The sequence below is a fragment of the Patagioenas fasciata genome, chromosome Z, assembly GCF_037038585.1.
Source record: "Patagioenas fasciata isolate bPatFas1 chromosome Z, bPatFas1.hap1, whole genome shotgun sequence".
Taxonomy (NCBI): Eukaryota; Metazoa; Chordata; class Aves; order Columbiformes; family Columbidae; genus Patagioenas; species Patagioenas fasciata.
The window spans coordinates 58,380,896-58,403,346 of NC_092560.1; the positions used below are offsets into that span (position 1 = coordinate 58,380,896).

Genomic DNA, 22,451 nt, shown 5'->3' on the forward strand with positions numbered 1-22,451 from the left:
CTTGGTATGGGTAGATTTGGAGTCTGACACTATGGTGAGCCTTGCCAGCAGTGTTCTTCAGATAATAGTACCACATGAAACACCCTGTGAAGGCTGTTATAAACTCTTATCTGCTTGTAGGCAAGGCTGATTCCCACACCCTAAATTACTTCAAAAATAGGAGTTATCAATTGGCAATCCATTTTATGGCAGGTGTTCCATGTGTCTTGCATAATATTTAGCACTAAAGCAGCATTTAAAGGCTTCCCCTGACTGTAGCTTAGTTAGAATTGGTACCATTGTTTAACCATGAAATAATTTTTTTAAACTATTTGAAATAACTTAATGGGGTGAAATCCACAGTTAGATAATAGACAAGTGTTTTTATTCCCATATATTTTCTGTAGTAATCCTAAATACTTCGGTAGCTATTTGTGTATTTCCATGATACTTAAGTCTTATACTACATTTTCATGTGTTCTTAATAATTAGATGTGATATCGCAGGTGATAGGAGCATATGAATCCATCTGCCTAAAAAATCAGGTGGCCCTTCCACAGCCTTGATTATTTGTGGATATTCAGAAAATTGGACAATAATTCCATCTTCAATGCTAACGTGAAAGCTGAAATCAGCTCTGTAATATTCAAAAATCAGTTGTTCTTTGGTGGCAAGGCAATTGCAAAAGAGGGAGAGGGTATTTCATGTTATGGAGTTAATTTGGCAATGGTAGTTGTTTGGCTTTTATCCCTTTCTTTCTTGTACACAGCTATTAAAAATCAGCAGATAGATGTAGTCAAGCCACCATTGGTGTGTAACATTATTCCTATATTTAGAATTTTCTAGATAACTTCCCCAGTGATGACATCATGTCATTTGTTGCAAGAATATTCCTGCTGTTCCAAATGATGACTGTATACCCACTGTTGGGTTATCTGGCACGAGTTCAGCTGTTAAGGCAGTTTTTTGGAAATGCTTACCCAAGGTAAGAAGTCTACTCCTTGACAAGGGCTTGGTGCATTTTTCCTAAATGGCCTTCTGTTGTCAAAAATTTGGCTGAGGTTTTGGGGATTTCCTTTGCTGCATTAGGCTAATTTTAATTTCACAGTGTTAGTAGAGTCAGGAGGTAAACAGGCATGCAAAACGAACTCTTGCCTGCAGACCAGGACTGCTACAGCTTGGCACCGTAGAATGGGGTGGGACTCTTTTGTTTTAGCTCTTCATTTTGTCAGTGAGCAGAGGAATTTTGTCAACAGTTCCCTTGTGTTACGCATTTATATAGCAAAAGAAAAGTTGTACAGGAAAAAATTTTGTCCAGTCCAGAAATATTTATCAAGGAGTCTTTAGGCTGTGAAGGACATCGCTCTGTATATTAACCTTTCAGGGTGCTGTATGTGATTTGACTGTGCATAATTAGTAATCAACCATCCGTTTTTAAACAGAACTAATAGCTAAGTGAGCTGTTAGCTGTGTTATCTAGGCTGTTGCTATGCTTATAAAAACAACTTTTCACATGCTAATTTCAGAGATGGGCCACACCCCTGCATTTGTGCACTGTTTGAACTCCAGGCAAGAGCTGATCCAGATTTCAATTTTAGTTTTGGGCTTTTTTAAAATAAAACATAGGACATTTATATTTGGAGTACTGTCTGAATTTGTCACAGCTGAGTAGCTGGCATATATCTCTGAGTTTCTTATTTTATAGTGTGAACTACTGTTGATGGAGAAGGGCAAAAAAATATCCCAGGAAGAAATGTGTATTTCCTCTATTGGCATCAGCAATAGCATACAGGCCTGGGAAGACGTTGTTCCAAGTTTCAGGTTTCTTCTGGGTACTAAAATAGGTATGAGAAGGTCTAGAAATTGGATGCCTAAAATTAGGCAGTGAAATAAGTGCCTGCTTTTTTTGATGCTAAATTGTACACAGTTCAAGGTTGAGGAGATTTTTAGGAACTGCTGCAAGTTACTATTGGAAACAAGGCCATTGATTTAAGTGCTAAACATGGATTTCACTGCCACGGGGAAATAGCCATGTCCTTTTTATTATATGGATGTGCCTTTTCCTATCTCCTCCCTCGAGTTACTCACTGACCAGAATGGTTTTCATTTCCCTAGTGCCCTCTGCTAGAACCTGCAGCTTCATACCAGTCCCTTGTCAGGCTAATTCCAGCTTGCTGTTTTAAGCTTTCATGGTGTGACGAAGGTGATGATGCAAATACGTGCTTGGTTCTTGTCTCCAGGATGTCCTGTGGGTAGCTTCACTCACTTTTTTTTTTGTTAAGACTCCTTACAGGGAGGTATTTAAAGTTTCTGAGGAGTCAAAAATGGTTTCTAGGAAGCCACTGAAACTGCTCCAACCTAGAGTTACGAGGTAGTGCACTCTGGATGGCTGTGTCCAGGTGTCTCAAATACAGCACAAAAATCTCTTAACTTGCAAACTCCAGCTTCTGTGCATTTACAACCAGCAAAGTCAGCTTTACTTTGTATGTGATGAGACTAACTGAAGACTGGTAGCAAGCACAGGACCTGTCTTTGAGAGGATAGTAAAGATTTACTACCTGGATGTGAAACATGTCTTTTGATGACTGGTTCTCAACAGTAGCTAAAACTGGGGAAGGTCCTTCAGTAGCATTGTGTATACATCACCTTTCTAGGAAGAATTTCAGTATTCTGGGTTTTTCCCAGAGCTGCTTTTGTGGGGAAGCATTTTGCAAATATGAAAAAGTCGCTCTTACTGACATAAACTGATGTTTTGCTGTGGAGCCTGTTGATCTACCCTGAAGAACCTACCTGGAAATATTAAGTTCCATGGCTTTTGTTTAGGAAAAAGCACACTATACTAGTAGTTGTATGTGTTTGTCTTCTTTTATTGAAATTGTCAGTGTTCATGGCTAAAATTCTTGGGCGGTATGACAACTGACCTGCCAAGACTCAAGCTTTAGCTCTTAGATATGTACATGAGGTTTATATTTGGAGGGGAACATTCCTGGTCACTTGACTGGAGGAATTTTATATATCAATGACAAACCAAAAGGATGAAGCAGGATAAAAAACAGCACAGCAGAGAGTGGGGTTCTGTGCTGAGAGGACAGTTTGAGAGAACTGTGGTTGTTCAGCCTGGAGAAGACAAGGTTCCAGGGAGACCATATTGTGGCCTTTCAGTACTTAAAGGGGGCCTATAAGAAATGTGGGGACAGACTTTTTAGTAGGGCCTGTTACAGTAGGACAAGGGGTAATGGAAGACAGTAGATTCAAACTAGATATAAGGAAGAAAATTTGTTTACAATGAGGGTGGTGAGACACTGGCAAAGGTTGCCTGGGGAGGTGGCAGATGCCCCATCCCTGGAGACATTCAAGGCCAGGCTGGACAGGGCTCTGAGCATCCTGATCTAGTTGAAGATGTCCCCAATCACTGCCGGGGGATTGGACTAGATGAGCTTTGAAGGTTCCTTCTAACCTGAACTATTCTATGATTCTAACAATTAACAAACAAACAAAAAACACGAAAAAAAAAAACCAACCACCCACAGTTTAAAATTTTGTAATTTTTTGATTTTGTGACGGATTCTGTATGTTTACATGATTTTTGTGCCTTTTTCTATTTTTATTTTCAGGCTGTGGAAGTGGGGTTTAGGGATGTGTACTGATGGCATCTGTTTGTATAGCACATCAAGTAGTGTGCTGAGTTCTTACAGGTTCTTCATTTGAAGATCTCTGTTGAGCACCTAGCCTCATTTAACCCTGTGATTCAGTGTGCTAACTCATTTGTATTTCCATAGGTGTATCTTTCCTATATCAAGATTCCTTTGCAGCTGAGAGATGTTATAAATTTACCTTCTGGGTATAATTGTCCAATTATTTCTTCAAAACAAACCCCAAACATCTCCTGCTTTAGTCCAGGTCCCCGCTGTAAATTTTCCTATATTCATTTTTAAGTCCTGGGTTGCTCCATATGGATGTGCTGCAGGTTTCACATGAACTGGAAACTCCCTGATATTAAAAGCCAGGCTTCTTCATAGGAACAGTTGTTTGCAGATGTGGTACTTGCTGCTGCTATGGATGGTGTTAAGGGATAAACAGGAAGTTGTTAGATGGAGCACTTGGAATTCTGAATGGATGCATCTTAGAAGTGGCTGTTGATTGAATACCTTGATCACACACATGCTTACAGGCCTGCCAGATAATTTTATTTCCTAGCAGTGACTATTGTTCAGATCAATTTTTTGCTTTAGCTCCTTTTTCTTTGTTATTTTTCTGTCACTTGATGTGAAGACGCACCAAGGTATTATCTTACTGGTTTGTAGTTCTTCTTCTTGACAGCTGGCCTAATCCAAAGCAACTTCTACCAAAAGCAGCATCCTGTTTCATATTGTGGCTTCTGCTGGTAGGCCATGGTTTATAACTGGATCATAATGAGGAACCATTTACACAACTTCAGGGGATCTTTTCTTGTCTGAAGTCTGATCCCCATGTCTTCTGTCCCGTGCCTTTTTAGATACTTTACGGTGCTGTTCTTCTGCTAACAGTTCTTTGCTGTGCTTAGCCATGGTGTATCCTATTAATCTGTAGTCTTGTGTGATTAAGTAGCTCATCCTCTCCAAACTTAAAAGCTTGAGCAGGCGATGCATAATTTTTTCTTCTCCCAGGTTTCACATCAGCTGAGCAGTCCCAGCTCACTTGTCTGAAATATAGAGGAAACAAGTAGCAATGCCTTTCTCTCGATGAAGAATTAGGCTTTCTCCTGTCTTGGAGTCGAGATAAACTTTGAATATCTGTGTAGGTAAAAGAAAGGTTTTGCAGGTTAAATACCTGTTGGCCAATACCATGGTTACCACTTGGGCTATTTCGAAAAGGTAGAAAAAGGAGCAAAAATGTCCCAGGAGAGAAATACAGTGTAACCTCTTGCCCTGAAACAGATGGATTTAAATCCTTTCAGACTTTTAAATTTTGGTATTGTTCTTGAGGATCCTGTTTAATTGTTAACAATTAAAACTGTAAAGCACTGCTCTGCAAGTACTGAATTGTTTGGGAGGCTCCAGCATTTTGAGACCATTGTTTTCAACTGAGCCAAAACGCATCCCCTCCCCCAGCCCAATTATTCTTTCCCAGATCAAGAAGCTGAAAAATGCTTCATTTCACACCAGACACACGCATGCACCACTTTGCTTTTTAAGCTATAAGAAGCCAGAATTATTTTTTTAAAAAGCAACAGCTTTGAACTACAAAGTCACTTCTGTTTTAAAGCATCTCAGAATGAAGTGCTGAAGAATTTTTCAGATATTCTGAACTGACACAAATTTGCAAAAAGAAGTGCTGTCATTTTCTGCGTTCATAAGCTTTTGGCCTCAATTGTGCTATCTGACAGGATTTGCAATCTGCCGTATGTGTGGGAAGAGAGGAAGTAACTTTTAATGTCAAATGCTTTTTTTTTTGGTGAACCATTTAGTTAATTGGGTTTCCTTAGCAATATTAGTGAAGTGGTAAATGTTTGATCCTACTTTCCATAGTAGGTCTGATTCTTGGGATTTTATTTTTTTATTCTTGGGGTTTTACTAGGTTTATATCCAATTATATCTTTGTTAAAAGTTTCAGCTGCTGTGTTCCCACTGTGTTCAGTCTCTAAGGTGCACCTCTTGTACCACTGTTAAAGTGTCATCTACAAAATTGAAGATATTATTTCTGTCTTTTTCAAATCAATTTTTAAGAGCAAGCATTAGAAATAGTTCATATCTTAAATTACTCCTGTGTGATTTCCCTGAACTTTTAATGAGACTACATCCCTAATCTTTCTTCCTAACCTGGAAGCTGCCAACCAACCTTTCAGCCATGGAAGTGGTCACTTTTAAAAAGCTTGTTAGTTAGTGACATCCTCCATAATACAAATACTTTCTACAGTTAAGAAAAAAATCAGCATTGATTTACATATTTTGTTTATTTTAAGAAATCAAATCCTCCAGGAGAATAAACAAAACCCGTAAGTGTATTTATGCTTCCTCTGTGTGAATTCTTATTTCCCTTCATAGAAACAGCTGTGTGACCAAAATATCAGTGTTTTTATTTTATTTCCTGACTTTATGAAATGTTGGCATATGTTAACAAAAGGTAGTCTCCGAAGAAAACTAGTGCACTCCTCAGTCTCAGCTCTGTGTATAACTACACTGAGTTTGTCTGATACATTAAAAGCTTCTTTTGCACAACAGAAAATCTCAAATGTTCATGCTTAATGCAAAAAGGAAAGTAACAGGAAATTATTTCTAAAACCAAATTTAAAAATAATTTCCAGACTGAATATTACATGGGTCATATATTAAATGACATCCAACATTTTAAATGTTTGTCCTCTATCAAAATGCATTAGAGTTCAAGTTTTAAGGTGTTATTTCCACCCTAGTATTCTGTGTAATGTTTTCCACTCACATCTTTTCCTTTCTTGTGGTTTCCACTAGTTCACTTTGAGCAATTCAGATCAAGCTAATTCTTTCTTGTGGGAATAAAGTTATACAGTATTGTTTCTTTGGTATTTTAATATCCATCTGAAATCCTTGTGCTGAATACCATGTATGGTGTTTTTCAGAAGAGCTGCCAAATTACACATGCTTACTCCTTAAGAATATTTTGAGTCAAAACACTAGATATTTAGAGTTTGGCATCTGAACATTCAGTAAATGTTATGTTTCCTGTGAAATAAATTACCTTAATAGAGTGAGTTGTGCAAATGGAAATACCATCCATGTACAAGGTAAATGGTAGTGTAAATGGAGGATAATGGTATATTTTAGTAAATACAGCAGATACTTTAGCATTCTTTCTTCACTTTCCTGTAGCGTCTTCCATGTGCTTACCCTGAACGCAGCAATTGTGGGAGCTGGAGTAGCAATGGCAAGATATTATCCGAATATAGGAGGCATCATAAGGTGAGTGCTGCTTGCACAGTGAACTTGCCGGTGGTGTTGCTGCATGTTTGCGTCTTGAACAGAACAGTGTAAGTGCAGGTAAATGTGTCTTTGTCTTTTGTGAGGCTTACACCTTTTGAAGTTGTAAATAATGAACTAGAAGTATAATCACCCAGCCCTTTTAAAGTTCTGACAAGCAGCTATCTGTAGTTGTGCCTCCGTATCTGAGGTGACTGGTATGAATCCCCAAGTTTCATTGGAGCTGTCGCTGAGGACCTCCCAACTATACACATGAAAGAATACGGTGTCACTAGAAAAGTTGCTTGTTTATTGTATCTCTTCTCTCATGGTTTTGTTTTATGTTAAGACCATTTTAAGCTATTTTGAAAGTCCATAATAAAAATCCAAGAAAGTAAGTAGCTTCAAAGGGAAAACTGACACAAAAGTTATACTTCTAAATGTTATCTTAAATTTACCACGTAAAAGAAACACCTAGGATTTCTGTGATTGAGAAGGATCAATCTTATGAATTTTATTTTCTACATTTGACACCACTGTGTTTGTAATCAATGTCATTCATTCCTGGTTTGCATCTTTCCTGCAACAACCAGGAGAGGGAGGTGTTTAAAAATATAGAAATCTCCAATTATAAAACCAGAATGACAGGCTTGGGTCTGACCAGTGTAGCAAAATAACTTACTTTTGCTCAGTGGTTGATCTTTGAGGGTTTTTTTCCATTTCCTTTCTTTTGTACCTCTCCTTTTAGTGATTTTTTTCATATTCCAGCAGTAGAGATGGTCTAGTAATTCATTCTAAATAAATGTCATGCAGTACATTTATCTGTTTGCAAACTGATCCTGACCTCTGTTAATGCGTTCATACTGTACATAGTAACCAAACATTTTAAACAGTGAATTTCCAGCTGATAAATGGTCTATATACAGTCTAACTTAAGTAGTTGCTGGTTTTGTGTCGCAAACAGTTAACCTGTATTATTAGATTTCCTCTGTCTAAAAGGAATGTTCAAATATTTGAAGTAAAATATGTTGTTAGTTAATAATGCACATTTGGCTGCAGTATAGCTTAGTAGGTGGAAACTCACAGTAAGGGAAAAATAATGAGAAGGTTTTGGTAAGCAAGGGAGTTAAGTATTTCACTTGCTGTGGTTGATCATGTTACCAGGAGGGCATGTTGATCTTTTCAGAGAATGGTTTGCCAGGATCTCATAAAATAAAAATTGCAGATTTAGGAGCATTTCTTTGCTTACATGCTTTAACATGTGTCCTCAGATGGCTGGGCTGTGATGAGATTTGCAGTTCTGACAGTAAAGGATGCCTAACGAAAGATGAACTGTCCAATCTTTTTCTGTTGCATGTTGACAAATTGCCCCCAAAAAAGTAGAAACATCGAGTCCGAGACAACGAGTCCATCCCCAGGAGCATCTGGGAATGCGACTGAAACCTCAAAGTCACATTGGAGTGCAGGAGCAACACAGAGGGGGATAATTAAATGCCAGTGAAGGAGGTGAAGGACAGTAAGGGACAGAAACTGATGTTCAGAGAGTGCATATAGTCATTGTTCAGCCAGACTGTTCATTGGTTTGAGGGGGGAAAATCACAACAAGAAATAAGAGTCTAAATAAAGCATTCTTTTTAAATTTTCTTTTCTTCTTCCCCTCTCCCCCCACTTTCCTCAGATACTCTGGAGCAACGTGTGGTCTGGCCTTTGTATTCGTGTATCCATCCCTCATCTACGTGATCTCTCTGCATCGTGTTGGGCAGCTGACGTGGCCAGCATTGATCATTCACATCTTTATAATCCTCCTTGGACTGGCTAATCTGATTGCACAATTCCTATTGTGAAAACTCCCCCTTCTCCCTGTGGCTGTCACAAGTGGTACTGTGATATTTGGCAATCACCTTGAGCAACACTCACACATGAGAACGAACAGTCCTCGATATGATCTTCTTGAGAAAAGCTGCACCTTTGAAACAAATTCAACACGCATCTTTCAGGCACTTGACGGGAAACCTGTCTTGCCCCTCTAAAAACAGAATTTTTTGAGAAGTGAAGTGGTTCAGATTTCAGTGAGGTAATTCTCCTGTTCTTATTGAACGTACATCAAAGATTAATGAAGCTCAAATATTTTAATTTTTTACAGCACACTTCTCAAAACACACACCTTTCAGTCTCAGGCCATAGAACTCGTCTTTCCTTCAAAGGAACTGTCCTTACGTTTACTAACAAACATGCTTTCACAGTATTGTTCGATGACTGTTCAAAATGCTCTTTTGTTGCAGTTATTTTCCTGTTTTGTTTGGAAAATGAAGAAATTATTGTCTTTCCTGGGGATTTTTTTTAGGTTAATTTATAGTCGTTTGGGTCAAAATGCACTCTTAATTTTGAATATGCTATTAAATTGTTTGGCAAGATTTTTCCTCTAGGAAATTCCAACTAAGAGAAACAATAAACTCAGTGCTTTGTTCAGAACCAATATGTATGCTAGTTATTTGTGATCATACAATGAAAAAAGTTAGGAGGATAAAAAAAAAAATTCGAACGAGACAATTAAAATTAGAATTCCAGGCTTGACCTCACTTCAACTCTGTTAACTGGGCTATTATGTGCTGTGAAGTTGTCCTGTCGTGTGTTGCATGTGGTTTTACAGATCCATGTTGGACACAATGCTCATCACGGGCTTTCTTTCTCCGTTGCAGGGTCTCACTAGTCTCTTGCTGCGCTTTTCCACTCCAGTACTATAGATGTTTTGGATATGAGCAGAGAGACAAACCTAGTGCTCTTCAGAATTGTGAACTAAATCACATAATCTAAGTTTTAGGTAAATCTTAACAGAGGCTGGAAGAATCTGGGAAAGGTTTTGTTGTCTTGGGTTTTGTTTTGTTTTAATTTCTGGTTTACTAGCTAAGAGGGCACACATGCGTAAGCACACAGACACCTTCCTTCACCTACCCTCTGTGACTCTGAGTCCTAACCCAAAACATGAAATAATTAAGTTATCAGACACTAGTAGGTTGTCATCTTTTTTGGCTGGGCAGAAAATAAAAACTCCTCTGTGTACAGAATTTCAGTGTATTAAAATAATCAACAAATGTAGAGTAATTGAAAGAGGACTCTGAGCAATGCTAAAGTCCAGAGTAAGTAAAAAAGGAAAAAAGTTGGACTGATCTGATATTTGTGAAGTAGGAGTTGAGTTGGGAAAAATAATTACATTGCAGGGTTTAAGAGTTCGTATTTTCATCAGAAAGACAATGCATAATCTAGATAATCTACCACGCTCTTCTGGGAAATGATGTGAATTTTTATATTAACGATGTAAATCTGTTTGTTCCATTAGGCTCTTCAAAGTGTATAAAGTACACTGACTTGCACACGTGTCCTCTGATTTGTGTGAAATACAAGGTCATACAGATCTGGAATATTATCTGCAGAATATCATCATTATTTCAGATCCTCTCTTTTTTTCTTGTGGAACTTTTTGTGCCTTTAAGTTGGAATTGGAGAATACATCCATCTTCTCTTCTGTATTAGAGAGAAGTATTTGCCTTGTCCTGGTCGTTTTCGCTGTGTGTACTGTGTATATATCTCACACTACTCGGTTTCCTTATTCTGTAGGGCAAATCTTTCCACCCTTTTCACTGCCTGACAGTGAACGTGTCCTGCACCACTGACACTGTTAGCACTGGCCAGCACATCTGCTTTATAGGGACTGGGTCTGACCTCTCCCATAAAGTAGTTTCTAGAGTGTCCGGGTCATCACTGCATTTAACTTCATGGCTGCATTCCCTCAATGTTCTCAGCAGTGTATCTCACCAATTAAACCTGTTGGTTTTGTTTGTTTGTTTTTGTTTTGTTTTGTTTTGTTCTGTTTTTTATTTTCCAACAAAATTTCTTTCCATCAAATCTACAGTTCCACAACTGTAGAACATTTCTAAACCCTCCACAGTTATTTGATACAGAAGTATTTGAACACCAAAAGGGAAGGACTAAAGATGTAGGATTTCAAGCATCATTGGCTCATTCACATTAAGGTCTTGTACTTACTTATTATAGATTTAGTGCTTAATTTAGGTACAAACCCTTATGAGTGCAGGTACTTCAATTTTATTATGTCCTTCCACAGATTCCGTGAGTTAAATCCTTGCCATTGAAACAGATAGTAAAATGCTTACTGATTTTAGCAGAATTAAATTCTGTTAGGATCTAGCAGTTCAACAGAAATTCCCAAGTAAGACAAGAGTTCATGGTGAAATGTCTTAATGGCCTCTTCTGTCTGTTTGTCTCTTTTCCAGTTGTGTAATATACAACAATCTGAGTTAATATTTAGAAGGATATTATTCTGTACCTTTCTGAAAGCCTGTTTTGGTTCTGTGTTACAGTTAGGTTCTTGCTGCACTCTTTATTTCTACAGGCCTTTAACAATTTTAAATTATAAATTGATAAGTATTAAAGTGATAACTAAATATTTCATGGCACTGTCATCACCTGAAGTACATTTTCTTATGAGAAAGTATTTCTTTCCTTTGCTGTATACAGTTGAGATATTCACAAGGGTCAGAAGCAAGTTAGGAGTGTGTAAGTGGAATGGCGTTTTTCAGAGGTTTTTTCTTTGTCAACAGTCAACATCCTAAGTTAAGTAATATTTTAAAATTCAATGACGACATAAGTGGTCTAACATACCAGAATTAGATTGCAGTGTCTCTTTCTGTGCAAGCACAAAATGTAGTTCTCTACAAATGCACACTTCACCTTGCTTGATCATGCGACCTGCAGTGATGGCAAACTACTTCTAGTTCCTTATGTTCTGTATTCCAGCAAACCGACCTGTGATTTAGAGGTGCAGAAAAATTAATACATGGACCAAATGGTGTACTGTGAACTGTCATTTATTACCTTCTCATAGAAGAAAAATAATTTCTGCTGGAAATACTGAAATTCTGTCTTTTACATTTGAGCTTTGCTGGAATAAGCTGTGAGGTGAAATCCTGTCAGCTCTGGGAACTGAGTAAGAGGTTTTCTTAACAGTACCAGGCTCTTTGTTTGGCACTGTCCCTACCTCATTCCAGTCTGAAAATTCAGCGCTCCATATTACACAGTAACTCTGTGATGCAAACTGAAGTTTTCATTGCATGAAGTTCAAACAGTGGTAATCATTTGTGCTGATACCATCGAGCTAAAATCCAGATCTCAGGATACACAAGGCATTAACCCAGCATGACCTTTAGACATTGCCAAAGCATCAGTAGCCAGGGAAATTCCCAGGAAGCTCCAGGAGCAGTTGTGGACATGCCTGCGTGGTGAAGTTGTGGACATGTCTGTGGGTGATTACACACAGTCTGAGCACCAAGACCATGGGATTAGTTTTTCAGTGGGAGCTTTGCGATGAACAGAAGTAATTGTACTTCTAAAGACAAGAACAGATAATGGGGCTTTTACATCTGCCTTCTTGCCATGATGAGAGAAGGAAATACCTTCTCCAGACATGCTTGTAATAACCTCATTGCCTTCTCTGTAATGGCCTAGCGTCACCTGTTCCAGTTTTTTAATGGTATTGTGGCCCAGATTCTTCCTTTCAGCTTCTAGCAGTCTTCAAAATCTCTCCTGTGCTTATTATAATAGGTCTCAGTTTCCCCGTCACTCACAGCTGCATCTGTTCCTATAAATAAGTTTTTCCCTTCTTGCCTAGATTAATACAGTTAATGTACTAAATCCTGTAGCTCTCTCAAATGCTGGGTCATTTAAACAGAGGAGCTCAGGGAGGACATTTTATGTAACATTTCCTTCTTAAAAGTTCAGTCTTTTGAACACTGTGTACAAAAGATATGTAAGGGTGATGGTGCTTGGTTGCAATGCTGCACACTTTGTTGGACTGACAGGTTGCCCACCGAGCCTCCAGACTGCCTCCTTCTCCACCAGGTTTCCACACAACAGTTGGCTTTTGATTATGGAACTTTTTTTCCATAGGGTGTCGGTTTGAGAGTGCAAAGGTTGCAACAGCTTTTGGTTCCCTGTCATTGCTCAGACCTGGCATCTCCTAACTCACAGCTGGACTTTGAGCAGATGTTAATGAACATGCAGGAATGTGCAGTCAGCCCTAAGGTTGCTTAAAACTCCGTTGTGGCCCATGTCCATGACTGTTTCTCCAGCATGGTATAACAGTGGAAAGCTGAGTTTTACTGAAAAAATTCAGTTTTACTAACTGAATTCGGGAGCTGCTCTGGGAAGGATGAAAGACTTCCTGCGGTAACTGAGACAGTCGAATCTTTGGACATGGGGTGATGGTTTTAAACTAAAAGAGGGGAGATTCAGGCTAGACATGAGGAGGAAATTTTTTACAATAAAGGTGGTGAAACACTGGCACAGGTTGCCCAGAGAGGTGGTAGATGCTCCATCCCTGGAGACATTCAAGGCCAGGCTGGACGGGGCTCTGAGCAACCTGATCTAGTTGAAGATGCCCCTGCTCATGCCTGATGGGTTGGACTAGATAAGCTTTGAAGGTCCCTTCCAACCCAAACTGTTCTGTGATTCTATGGTATGATACACAGTCTGCATCCTGGGAAGTCCCAGAGGCTCCTGTGTGTGTACAACCAGATTGATGCTGCAACAGCCGTGCTCTGCAGAGAAATGGTGGTAAGGGAGGTGGGAGAGATGGTAGCCTCTGGAAAGCGTATCTTTGCCTTTCAGGATGTTTTACTCCAGAGAACAACTGCACTAATCATCTGTCACAGTTGTAATGGGAATAAAGGCACCTGAGGAAAAATAATGGGAAAATAATTAGTGTTTGGTAATAGCTGGTACCAGCTGCACCAGCAAAACAGTGTCCCTCTCACCTTTGCTAGGAAGCAGAAATTAATTTCCATGTGCAGTTCATGAAATTTAGAGGCTGTCTTCAGTAAAGAAAATGCTATTTTAGCAGAGCTCTCAGAGACTTCCTAATAGGAAGTAAAATATTAATGATATGCAAAGCACTGATATGTTTGGTTTAGCTCATTGTACCGTGATGGGGTACAACATTGGAGTACAGTGTCAGCTTTTCCCTCTGAGTTGGTATTCTGTGAGGTTGGAGTCATGATCAGCATATTTAATTTCTTCTGCAGTTGAGAACACACATTAAACTTCTCTTGGAAAGAAACAGGACTCAACTTGCCAGATCCTCTCTACCTCTCGCTCCTGTAATTTCAGATGGTGGAACCAGTACGATGAAACTGTTGCTCTGTGGTTTGTATTTCCAAACGCCAACTAATCTGAGCGGGGCAGGAAGGGTCTCTTTCTGTTTCAGGGTTTACCTCCTTGTGGCTTTTCCCATGTACCTGCTTTTTGTAATCCTGAAGTAAACAATCAGATGAAAAATGCAGCTTTATATAAAATATTTTTGGTCTCTCCTTAATATGTTTGTATTGCAGCTTGGCTAAATCTCATTGAATTATTTCCAATAGCCCAAAGACTGTTTAAAAACTGCTGTCCATGTGTTTCTTTTCATCGTTGTTTGAATGGTCTTTTTTCAGTTCCGTGGACCTTGTTCACTTCTGACATTTCATTAAACTGTTAGAGGAAGTTGAGATTAGTCAGGTCATTTCAAATCAACACAGCAAAGTCATTCAGCTGCAATATGAGGGGAGGAGAAATGCCTACACATTGAGTTCCAGGCTAGATACTAAATGCCACACCAAAAAGAGACATTGTCCCCACTGCCCAGCTGGCTTCATCTTTTAGAGCAAAAGGAGATTGTATTATGAAATTACCACAGGGCATTCAAATTACAGGCGGGTTATGGGAGGAGAGGGGAGGCTCTTTTGCTTTGAAGCTGGGTTTTTTGCTATGTATCTCTTCAGTGAATATCCAGTTTTTTTGCATACAGATGTGGAATAAGAGCCCAGGTCATGATACCAAGTTATTATAAGCAAACTTGGGGACATGCCTTAACCTTCCAGCATAAGAGATCAAGAGGTCTGGGCTGGTACAGGGTGGCAGAGGCAGTGAAGGTGGTTCCTGCTGATCCTTTGTGCTGGCTTTGTGGGTTTGGGATGTGGGAGAGCTCATGTTCACTGCACCTATTCTGTAGAAGCACACCACTCTTTACTAAGGGAAGGCTGAACCTCACCTATCCTGTCTGCAGTCCTTGGGCTTGAGAGAGAGGATTTGCATAACTAAAGTCCTTTGTTATGGAAATACAGCTGCTATTTAGGGTGCAGCCAGATTGAAAACAGTGAGCAAAAGATCCTGTCCTGCCTCTGTGCAAGTTACCATGAGCAGTCCACTCTCCCCCAGGAAGCTGCTGGTTTCTTCCCAAGACTAGATTTGTACAGCTCTGGAAATCATTTCATATTTCACCAACTCCCTAACTATTTTTACAAAGGTGGTTCAGGTTGAAGTGTTATCTTGTCTCTCGATACGTCATACACCAAAGGAGTGAGAAGTTAGGGGTAACCTCTGATAGCTGAACTCCAGTTAGTTGTGATTTCATCTCTGAATAATTAGTTGGCATATTGAAGGTGTAACAAAATTTGCTAGTGTTAATGCTTAGGGGGGGAGATTGGATTTTTTTTTTAAGCTAACTGAAATCTGGTCTAAACCAATATTGTGCTGTAAAAACAGTGAGCTGCGATTGCATGTACTGTTCCTGCTCCTACTCCAACAGAAGAAAACAAGTTTAAAGAAAAACAGAAAGGCGACAGTCTTCGCACTCTGAGTGCACTTGTTCACACTGCTGCCAGCACCTATTTTCTGCAGGCACCCAGCTTCCCCATCATAGCAGTTGCTAGATGGGCTAGAGCTCCTCCAGAAATAAACTCATACCTAAAGATGCACCATTTTTCATTCCTTCCCTGTCTGTTTCGTAGATAAATCAGATGCCCCAATGAGCCCCTTTCAGACAGGTTTGTTCACCTGATTTGCACCTTGGTAATAAGTTGCCATTTAGTGGCATCAAAGGAGTATGTAGTGACCACAGGCTCCCACACCTTCCCTCGGAGCTTACAACACTGTCCCAGTTCTTTCCACAGTGAAATCTGCCCTCAATCCCCATCTGCACTGGAATGTCTATACTTACCTCGGAGGCCAAACTGCAAGTAAACTTCAACCATTGGGTAAACTTGTTAAAAACCTGGCTTCTATGGTTTTATTGTGAGGGCACCACAGAGTTTTCTTTAGCACATGACTGAGTCTTTTACCTTCATCCCATGTGTTTATACAGGGAAAATCTGGCCATTGGACAGGAGAATGTTTTAACATTGTGTATTCTTCCCAGTGCACCCTGACTAAAGTGGGTCTCTTAAAAATTAATCTGATAAAATGATCTCCTGTGTTTGATCAGGGATAGCAGCAGAGCAACCACACTTTATCCAGTATGTGAAGTGTCTGGAAAAAAAATTGCTGAAAAGTATGATCCATAAGAAAGACAATTACAAAAAGAGAAGCTTTAAAAGTCATCAAAATGCACATAAAATTTTCTGGCAAGGGCAGCCTAGACCTCTGGCTTGTTTGGGCCAGCTGCCATCAGTAGGAATCTTTCCCTTTGCTTTCAATGGGCACTGATTCAGGCCTTGGAGAAATTGCTCTTGAAAAGATTTTGGCAGTTAGCGGAAGATTCCACCAGAAGCAGCAGGACTTTGCTTTCCAAGCAAGGAGCTGGGTATTCTTCAGCATCTGTTACTCAGGTGCCACCAGACCTGCATCACAGTTTACATGCGATATTGTTGAGTGTGATTATAACAGGCTTACCTTTAAAAACTCACTGAAAAGGTGAGTACCAAAGTAAAATACGGAATTTCAGTGGGAAGCACAATCTGAATTTTTACTGTTTCGGGGCAGGTTTTTTTGTGGAGTAAAAACTCCTACAGGAAAAAACAGAATACTTTTGAAATATCCTCAGCTGGCTATTTCATCCCAGGGTGAATCTTGCTTTCCTTTCACTCCTTGGGCAAAAATTCACAACCAGTCTGGGATTTGTGTGTAGTTGCAGTGTTGCTCCCCTGTGTACTTGTTCTTTGCTTCTTAGTTATTTGTCAGCAGTGTTTCTCCATGGAATATTTTATAGCACTTGAACCACATGGAAAGTATGCACCAAGCTGAACCCACTAAATTTGGTGAATTATCCATTGTGTGTGTAGATACTCTCATGTATTTCTAGGGAAGAAAAAAAACACTAAGGGCCCTCTGTCCTCTTCAAAAGCACTTGTAAGGAATGGTCTTAGGGCTTTAAAAGATCCTCCGTTTTCTAAGTGCTGTGTGAATTTCCATGCAGCTCTCTACCTTCATTACTGACTAGAGCCACAAACCTCAAGCCAACAGACAGCTGGAGGGGAGCTGTGAACTTTTTTGACCACATTTATTTTAAAATGTTAAGCCAAATTACATATAAAGTCACGGAAGACTCAGAACTCAGTTTTCTGCTGTGTGCTTCTCCATGAACCCCACCACTTGTCCATTGTATCACGCTGCTTTTTAGAGAAACTAATCTAGTTTTGCTTAACCTAACTACTGACTGTCCCTGTTCTGGCAGTCCCAATGACCGTTTTTCTTCAGCAGATTAATAAATAGTTGTATAGTGCATCAGGTGTCTCTGTGTCAAGTTCTCTGGTGAGCAGGCTGCAGAGGAGACACTGTGCAACTCAGGTAGAATATTTTGGGGATCTAGAGGCCTAAGCACTCACATTCTGGTGCTGACCTGTTTAGAGAGGGCACCACTGGGTATGCCTGACACACAAATAATGTGCATCTGTCTGCTGTGCTTGAACCCCTGATGTACACACTGCACCTTTTTGTCATGAAGTTTGCCCATGCTGGGCTGCGATCAGTTGCATCACACAGCCACCTCGACATCCAGCCCACCAAGGGGAAGAGTGTGTGACAACAGTCGACCTGACAGCCTGGCTCCCAGGAACAATAACATGTCGCGGTTCTAGCTCTGAGGGTTTCGATATTGTGTGATGTATTAGCCATGATGGCGTGAGCAAGTTCAAGAGGTGTGTTTTGCGCTGGCAGTACAGGGAGGGAGCAGCTGGACGGGCTGGTGTAACGGGCACACACACACACAGCTGCTCCGCTGGGCCAAGTTTCCAGCTTTGCTGTTCTTACTGCAGGAACTTTAGAAGGGGATAAAATGATGCCTTACTGAGCACACCAAAACTGCAGAAGAAATAATAGGGAATTAATAGAAAAATGGCAGGCTATGGCAAAAGCTACCTCAGGACAGGTGGAGTTCCAGCCAGAAACCTAGAGGTGCAGAGACAGAAGAAAGCATTGTGTCATTATTTCTATCTTTTTACTATTCACAACAGTATTAGTATGATACTCCCAAGCTTCACCAAGCTCTCACTTCAGCCAGATATTCAAAAGCAGTCAGCCAGATATCCCAAAGCACGACATACTCCCGTGGAGTCAGGTCAGAACTATAAAGCTGTAAGTGAATGACCTCAGCACCGGAGAGCTGAATTTCTTGGAAAAAAACTGTGCAAGTGGGGCAAACATGCATATCCAACACATGCTGTGCTGGTGTAGCTGATGCAAAAGCCTATGCAAACTCTTAACGTTCCATATTGGACTATAAACCTTATGATGCAAATGGAGTATGTTACTTATGAAGCTGTAGGCAATATGATACGAAAAGTCATTCTCCTTAATAAATTATTTCTATGGTTTTAAAGGTTTGGGTCTTTGACAACATATGTTTTTGTTTGCTAATGCTAATGAATCCCTCTTGGAGGAGATAGATTCTGTTGCCTGGCCCTCCTCACAACTCATAAGGCCAACATAGCATGAAATAAACTGAAACTATTTGAACTTTGTAGACTTTTTCTGCTGTGAAAGAGCTATTATGGAAATGGCATTTAAGAGTGTGTCTTTTTCTTTTTTTTCCCTTTAAGAGTTTTGGAGTAGTCCTTCTTTTTCAGTTTCAAGATGACCAAATTGTTCCAGTAATTTCTGATCTCCCTGCCAGTTTATTATTAGAGCAACTGGCTACAAACCAGCTGACTGATGTCAGTCTCATAATAAAGAATGACAAAGCTAGACAAGGGTCCCATGAGAAACTGAAGGAGGATCAAACACAATTGTAAATCTGTGCAAGAGACTACAAGGTCTCTGGCAAAATTTTTATTGCTTTTTATAGCACTACTTCTTCAACAGGTTTTCTTTTACTTTCCTGGGTGTGTGTATGTTGCATTGTTCTCTGTTTTGTTGTTTGGTTTTTGATGATTCTTTTAATATGTCATGTAATGGAGTACATTAATATTCTTATTTAATATGACTGCATAACTCTTCATTTAATACGACTCATTAATATATCCCACAAGGTAGAACATCCCTAATTATTTGCTGTATTGCCAACTGCAGTCTGAGGTTTGCATCTTGCAGTTATATAAATGAATCGTAATTGTGAAGAGAAGCCATGTTTTTCAAGGCAGTTTTTCCAGCTATTGTGTGCACAGGAATGTGGCTGCACACACCTAGAGATCTCCAGAAACAGTAAAGCTTATGGATCCTGTCAGCTGCAGAACAAAAAACTAAGCGTTAGTATAAAATCTACCCATGTTCTTCCCTCATCTTTCAGTAGCTCTGTTCTCGACTAAGCCTTATATGGTCTTGCAACTAAATTTTTAAGAGTGGTGTTGTGGAAAGGTCATTGCAAAAAAACAGACAATTGCAAGAAGTCTATCTGGATTATTTCAAACAGGACTAAAACAGATTATAATCTACTTCTCCTGGGCTTCTCAGCAGTAGGTTAAAAAAAAATGCCAGGTTTAGGCTGCTCTTCATTACATTGTCTAATTTTTACTGCCGTGCTGTTCAGGATGGGTTCTTAGAGGGAGAGTTATATCCCCAAGAGTAAGATTTGTGGAAAACATCATTGCTAAAAAATGAACTGTGATGTAGCCACCAAGAATGCCGTAGCAGAGGAAATGCTAGAGGAAGTGCTGTAAGGAGTTACTCACCTCAGTCTGAGTTGCAGGGATATGGCATGTCACTCTTCTCATTGTAACTAAGAAAAGTTGTTGTGTTTTCCATATTTACATACCAAGCCCATTCAGGGATCAAGCTGTATTTACCTGAGCTGTCTCTGGGATCCAGTACAACATACTCTGCAAGTCACGACCTCTCCACAAGAGACATCTGGACTTCTCCATTCCAAAAAAAGAAGTGTTTTGAAGAAAATTTGAGTCTCAACAACTGTTTTAATCTCATTTTCCATTGCCTGAACTGTATCTTTACTGTAATCTGTGGTACTCTGCTGGTGATTAAAAGTTTCCAACCTTCAGGCAATATGAATATGTAAAGCATTCCAGCAGATTCAAATACCATCTTGCCTCACTGCAAATCTACAAAGGTGGTTTTCCAGCACACATTGGGCAACACCTAACCTTTGAAAAACTCCATTTCAGCAGACAAGTAATGTGCTCTGGGAAAAACTCAAACTTGACTCCTTCAAGCCAGACTATCAATTCAATTAAATTGCCTTTAGGATACTGTTTCTTATTTCCAGATTTCCACATGGTATGAAACAGTAACATTTACAGAGGGCAAAAGTTTTACTAGGAAGACACATAGAGCCTCATGATGTCTTTTGTTCAAGGAAACCATGAGTACATTAAAAGGGAAGGGAAGGGAAGGGAAGGGAAGGGAAGGGAAGGGAAGGGAAGGGAAGGGAAGGGAAGGGAAGGGAAGGGAAGGGAAGGGAAGGGAAGGGAAGGGAAGGGAAGGGAAGGGAAGGGAAGGGAAGGGAAGGGAAGGGAAGGGAAGGGAAGGGAAGGGAAGGGAAGGGAAGGGAAGGGGAAAAAAAGAAAAATAATAAAAACAAAGGAAAGAGGTTTTTGCTATTCTTTCTTCATATTTGTGATGGCATCTAATTATTAGAGAAGGCCTCAAGTTTTTTATTGCAGCCTGGTTTCTTGCTTTTTGCAGTTTCAACAGATTTGGATATGATCATTTCAGTCCAAGCTCTATGTTGTTAATTCTTTATTATTGCCCTTTCCCCTAGTTGCTTTACAAGCTGCAGTGAATGCCTCATAGGCAGGTCAAGATTTCCCACAGGCTGAAATGCGTCTCTTTAGCAGTAAGACCCACGACAGAAAAAACAGGAGAACCAAGATAAATCCCTATGGAGGATTACTCCAGGGTCTGTGGAGTAGGCAAGTTCTCTTGCTGCTTGGCATCACTGAATCCCTTCATGTCTGCATTAGTAAGGCCAGTACTTGTCATTCTCTCCACTTCACCTTCCTCCCCACCACTTTCCATGGTTTCCCGTGCCTCCAAGAGCTTGTCAAACACACAGTGCGAGGAGGATCCACAGGTGAGGTCATTTAGCATTACGACAAAATATTGCATGAGGTACCAAAAGAAAGAGAAAACAACTATGGAGTAATTCTCCCTTCTGGCTTCCTGTTCTCTTTCCTTAACTTACAGTCCAGGTCCTCGGAGATAAATGTTAATGGAACTGAAAATTGTGGTAACAGTTGGAAGGGCACAGAAGTGCAGAAGGTGACTGCCCATCTTTATACATGGTCATCAGCTCAGAGATTAATTAGACCCTACCATCTGTAAGAGGGAACTGATGACTACAAGGAATTGGGACATTTGTTTTAACATCTGTTTGTAATGACAGAAGCTCCAGCAGCACAGTGGTCTCCTAACTCTGAACTGGGGCAGTGGTTCAATACTGACTCAGAGAGAAGTGTGCCAGCAGCACCACTGAATGTGCATTACATATAATACAGCAGGAAATCTGGACAGCAACTTGTTATAATGCTGTATTGGAAATGCATGAGTCACTGTGTTTCTGGAATCTGAACCTTTCTCAGCATGTTTTTGTGCTAGATGCCCTGTCATGTTGTTGGAGAAAGCCTGAAGGACCAATCCTAGGATCTTCATATTAGAATACTTTAATCCTCTCTGTCATCTTTCTTCCTGTTTAAAAAACAAAAACAAAAACAAAACCAGAATGCATCTACTATTTCCTTCCATTGTAAAATATTATTTAAAATACTTTTGTAATTGACACTAATCTTCTCCTTTATGAGAGCAACACACTGAGCATTTCACCTCAGCTGCTGCTTCACACCACTGTGCATACAATACTCTGTCACCGTTTTTTTCAAAATGTTTCTTACAAGACTGAACACAACACTGCTAAAATCACGTATGTGTTGTGGTTTAAATAAACATGCCAGGGTCGCCTCTGCATTTCTTTGGCTTCCTTCCTCCTCTTCTTCCACCGACAGTTGTCTCTGTCTCCAGAGCTGCACCCCTGTCTCTGCAGGCTTAGGATCCAATTACCGCTCTGAACCTCACTGGTGGCAGAGGATCCCTCCCTGTAACAAATATCACGATTTCTCTACAACGCTTTGGCTTTTTTCTTACTTCTTACACTAAAATCCAGTGTTGTGCTGAATTACAACTAAAATGGTTTTATTTAATCTGGTGATAGTATGCACACACACACAGACAGACTTTTTAATGAGACATTTAAATACAGTTGTATTCCAAATGATCAAAGTGCAAGAAAAATCAATAACATGGTTGTGCTAGAAGCAGGCTGCAGAAGAAAGAGAAGCTTCTCATGTTGCA

The 22,451-nt window shown here is 39.9% G+C and overlaps 1 protein-coding gene across 2 annotated transcripts in view; it reads left to right on the plus strand.

Annotated features, from left to right (window-relative positions):
* The window catches only part of SLC38A9 (solute carrier family 38 member 9), a 44,231-nt gene extending 34,869 nt beyond the window's left edge, over positions 1 to 9,362 (plus strand). For both annotated transcript variants that reach the window (XM_065860595.2, XM_065860596.2), the window contains 3 exons: positions 816 to 964; positions 6,804 to 6,893; positions 8,569 to 9,362. In XM_065860595.2, coding sequence (XP_065716667.1) covers positions 816 to 964; positions 6,804 to 6,893; positions 8,569 to 8,734 — 405 coding nt within the window. In that variant the 3' untranslated portion in view covers positions 8,735 to 9,362. The remainder of the gene's footprint in view (positions 1 to 815; positions 965 to 6,803; positions 6,894 to 8,568) is intronic.
* Positions 9,363 to 22,451: the final 13,089 nt, after the last annotated feature.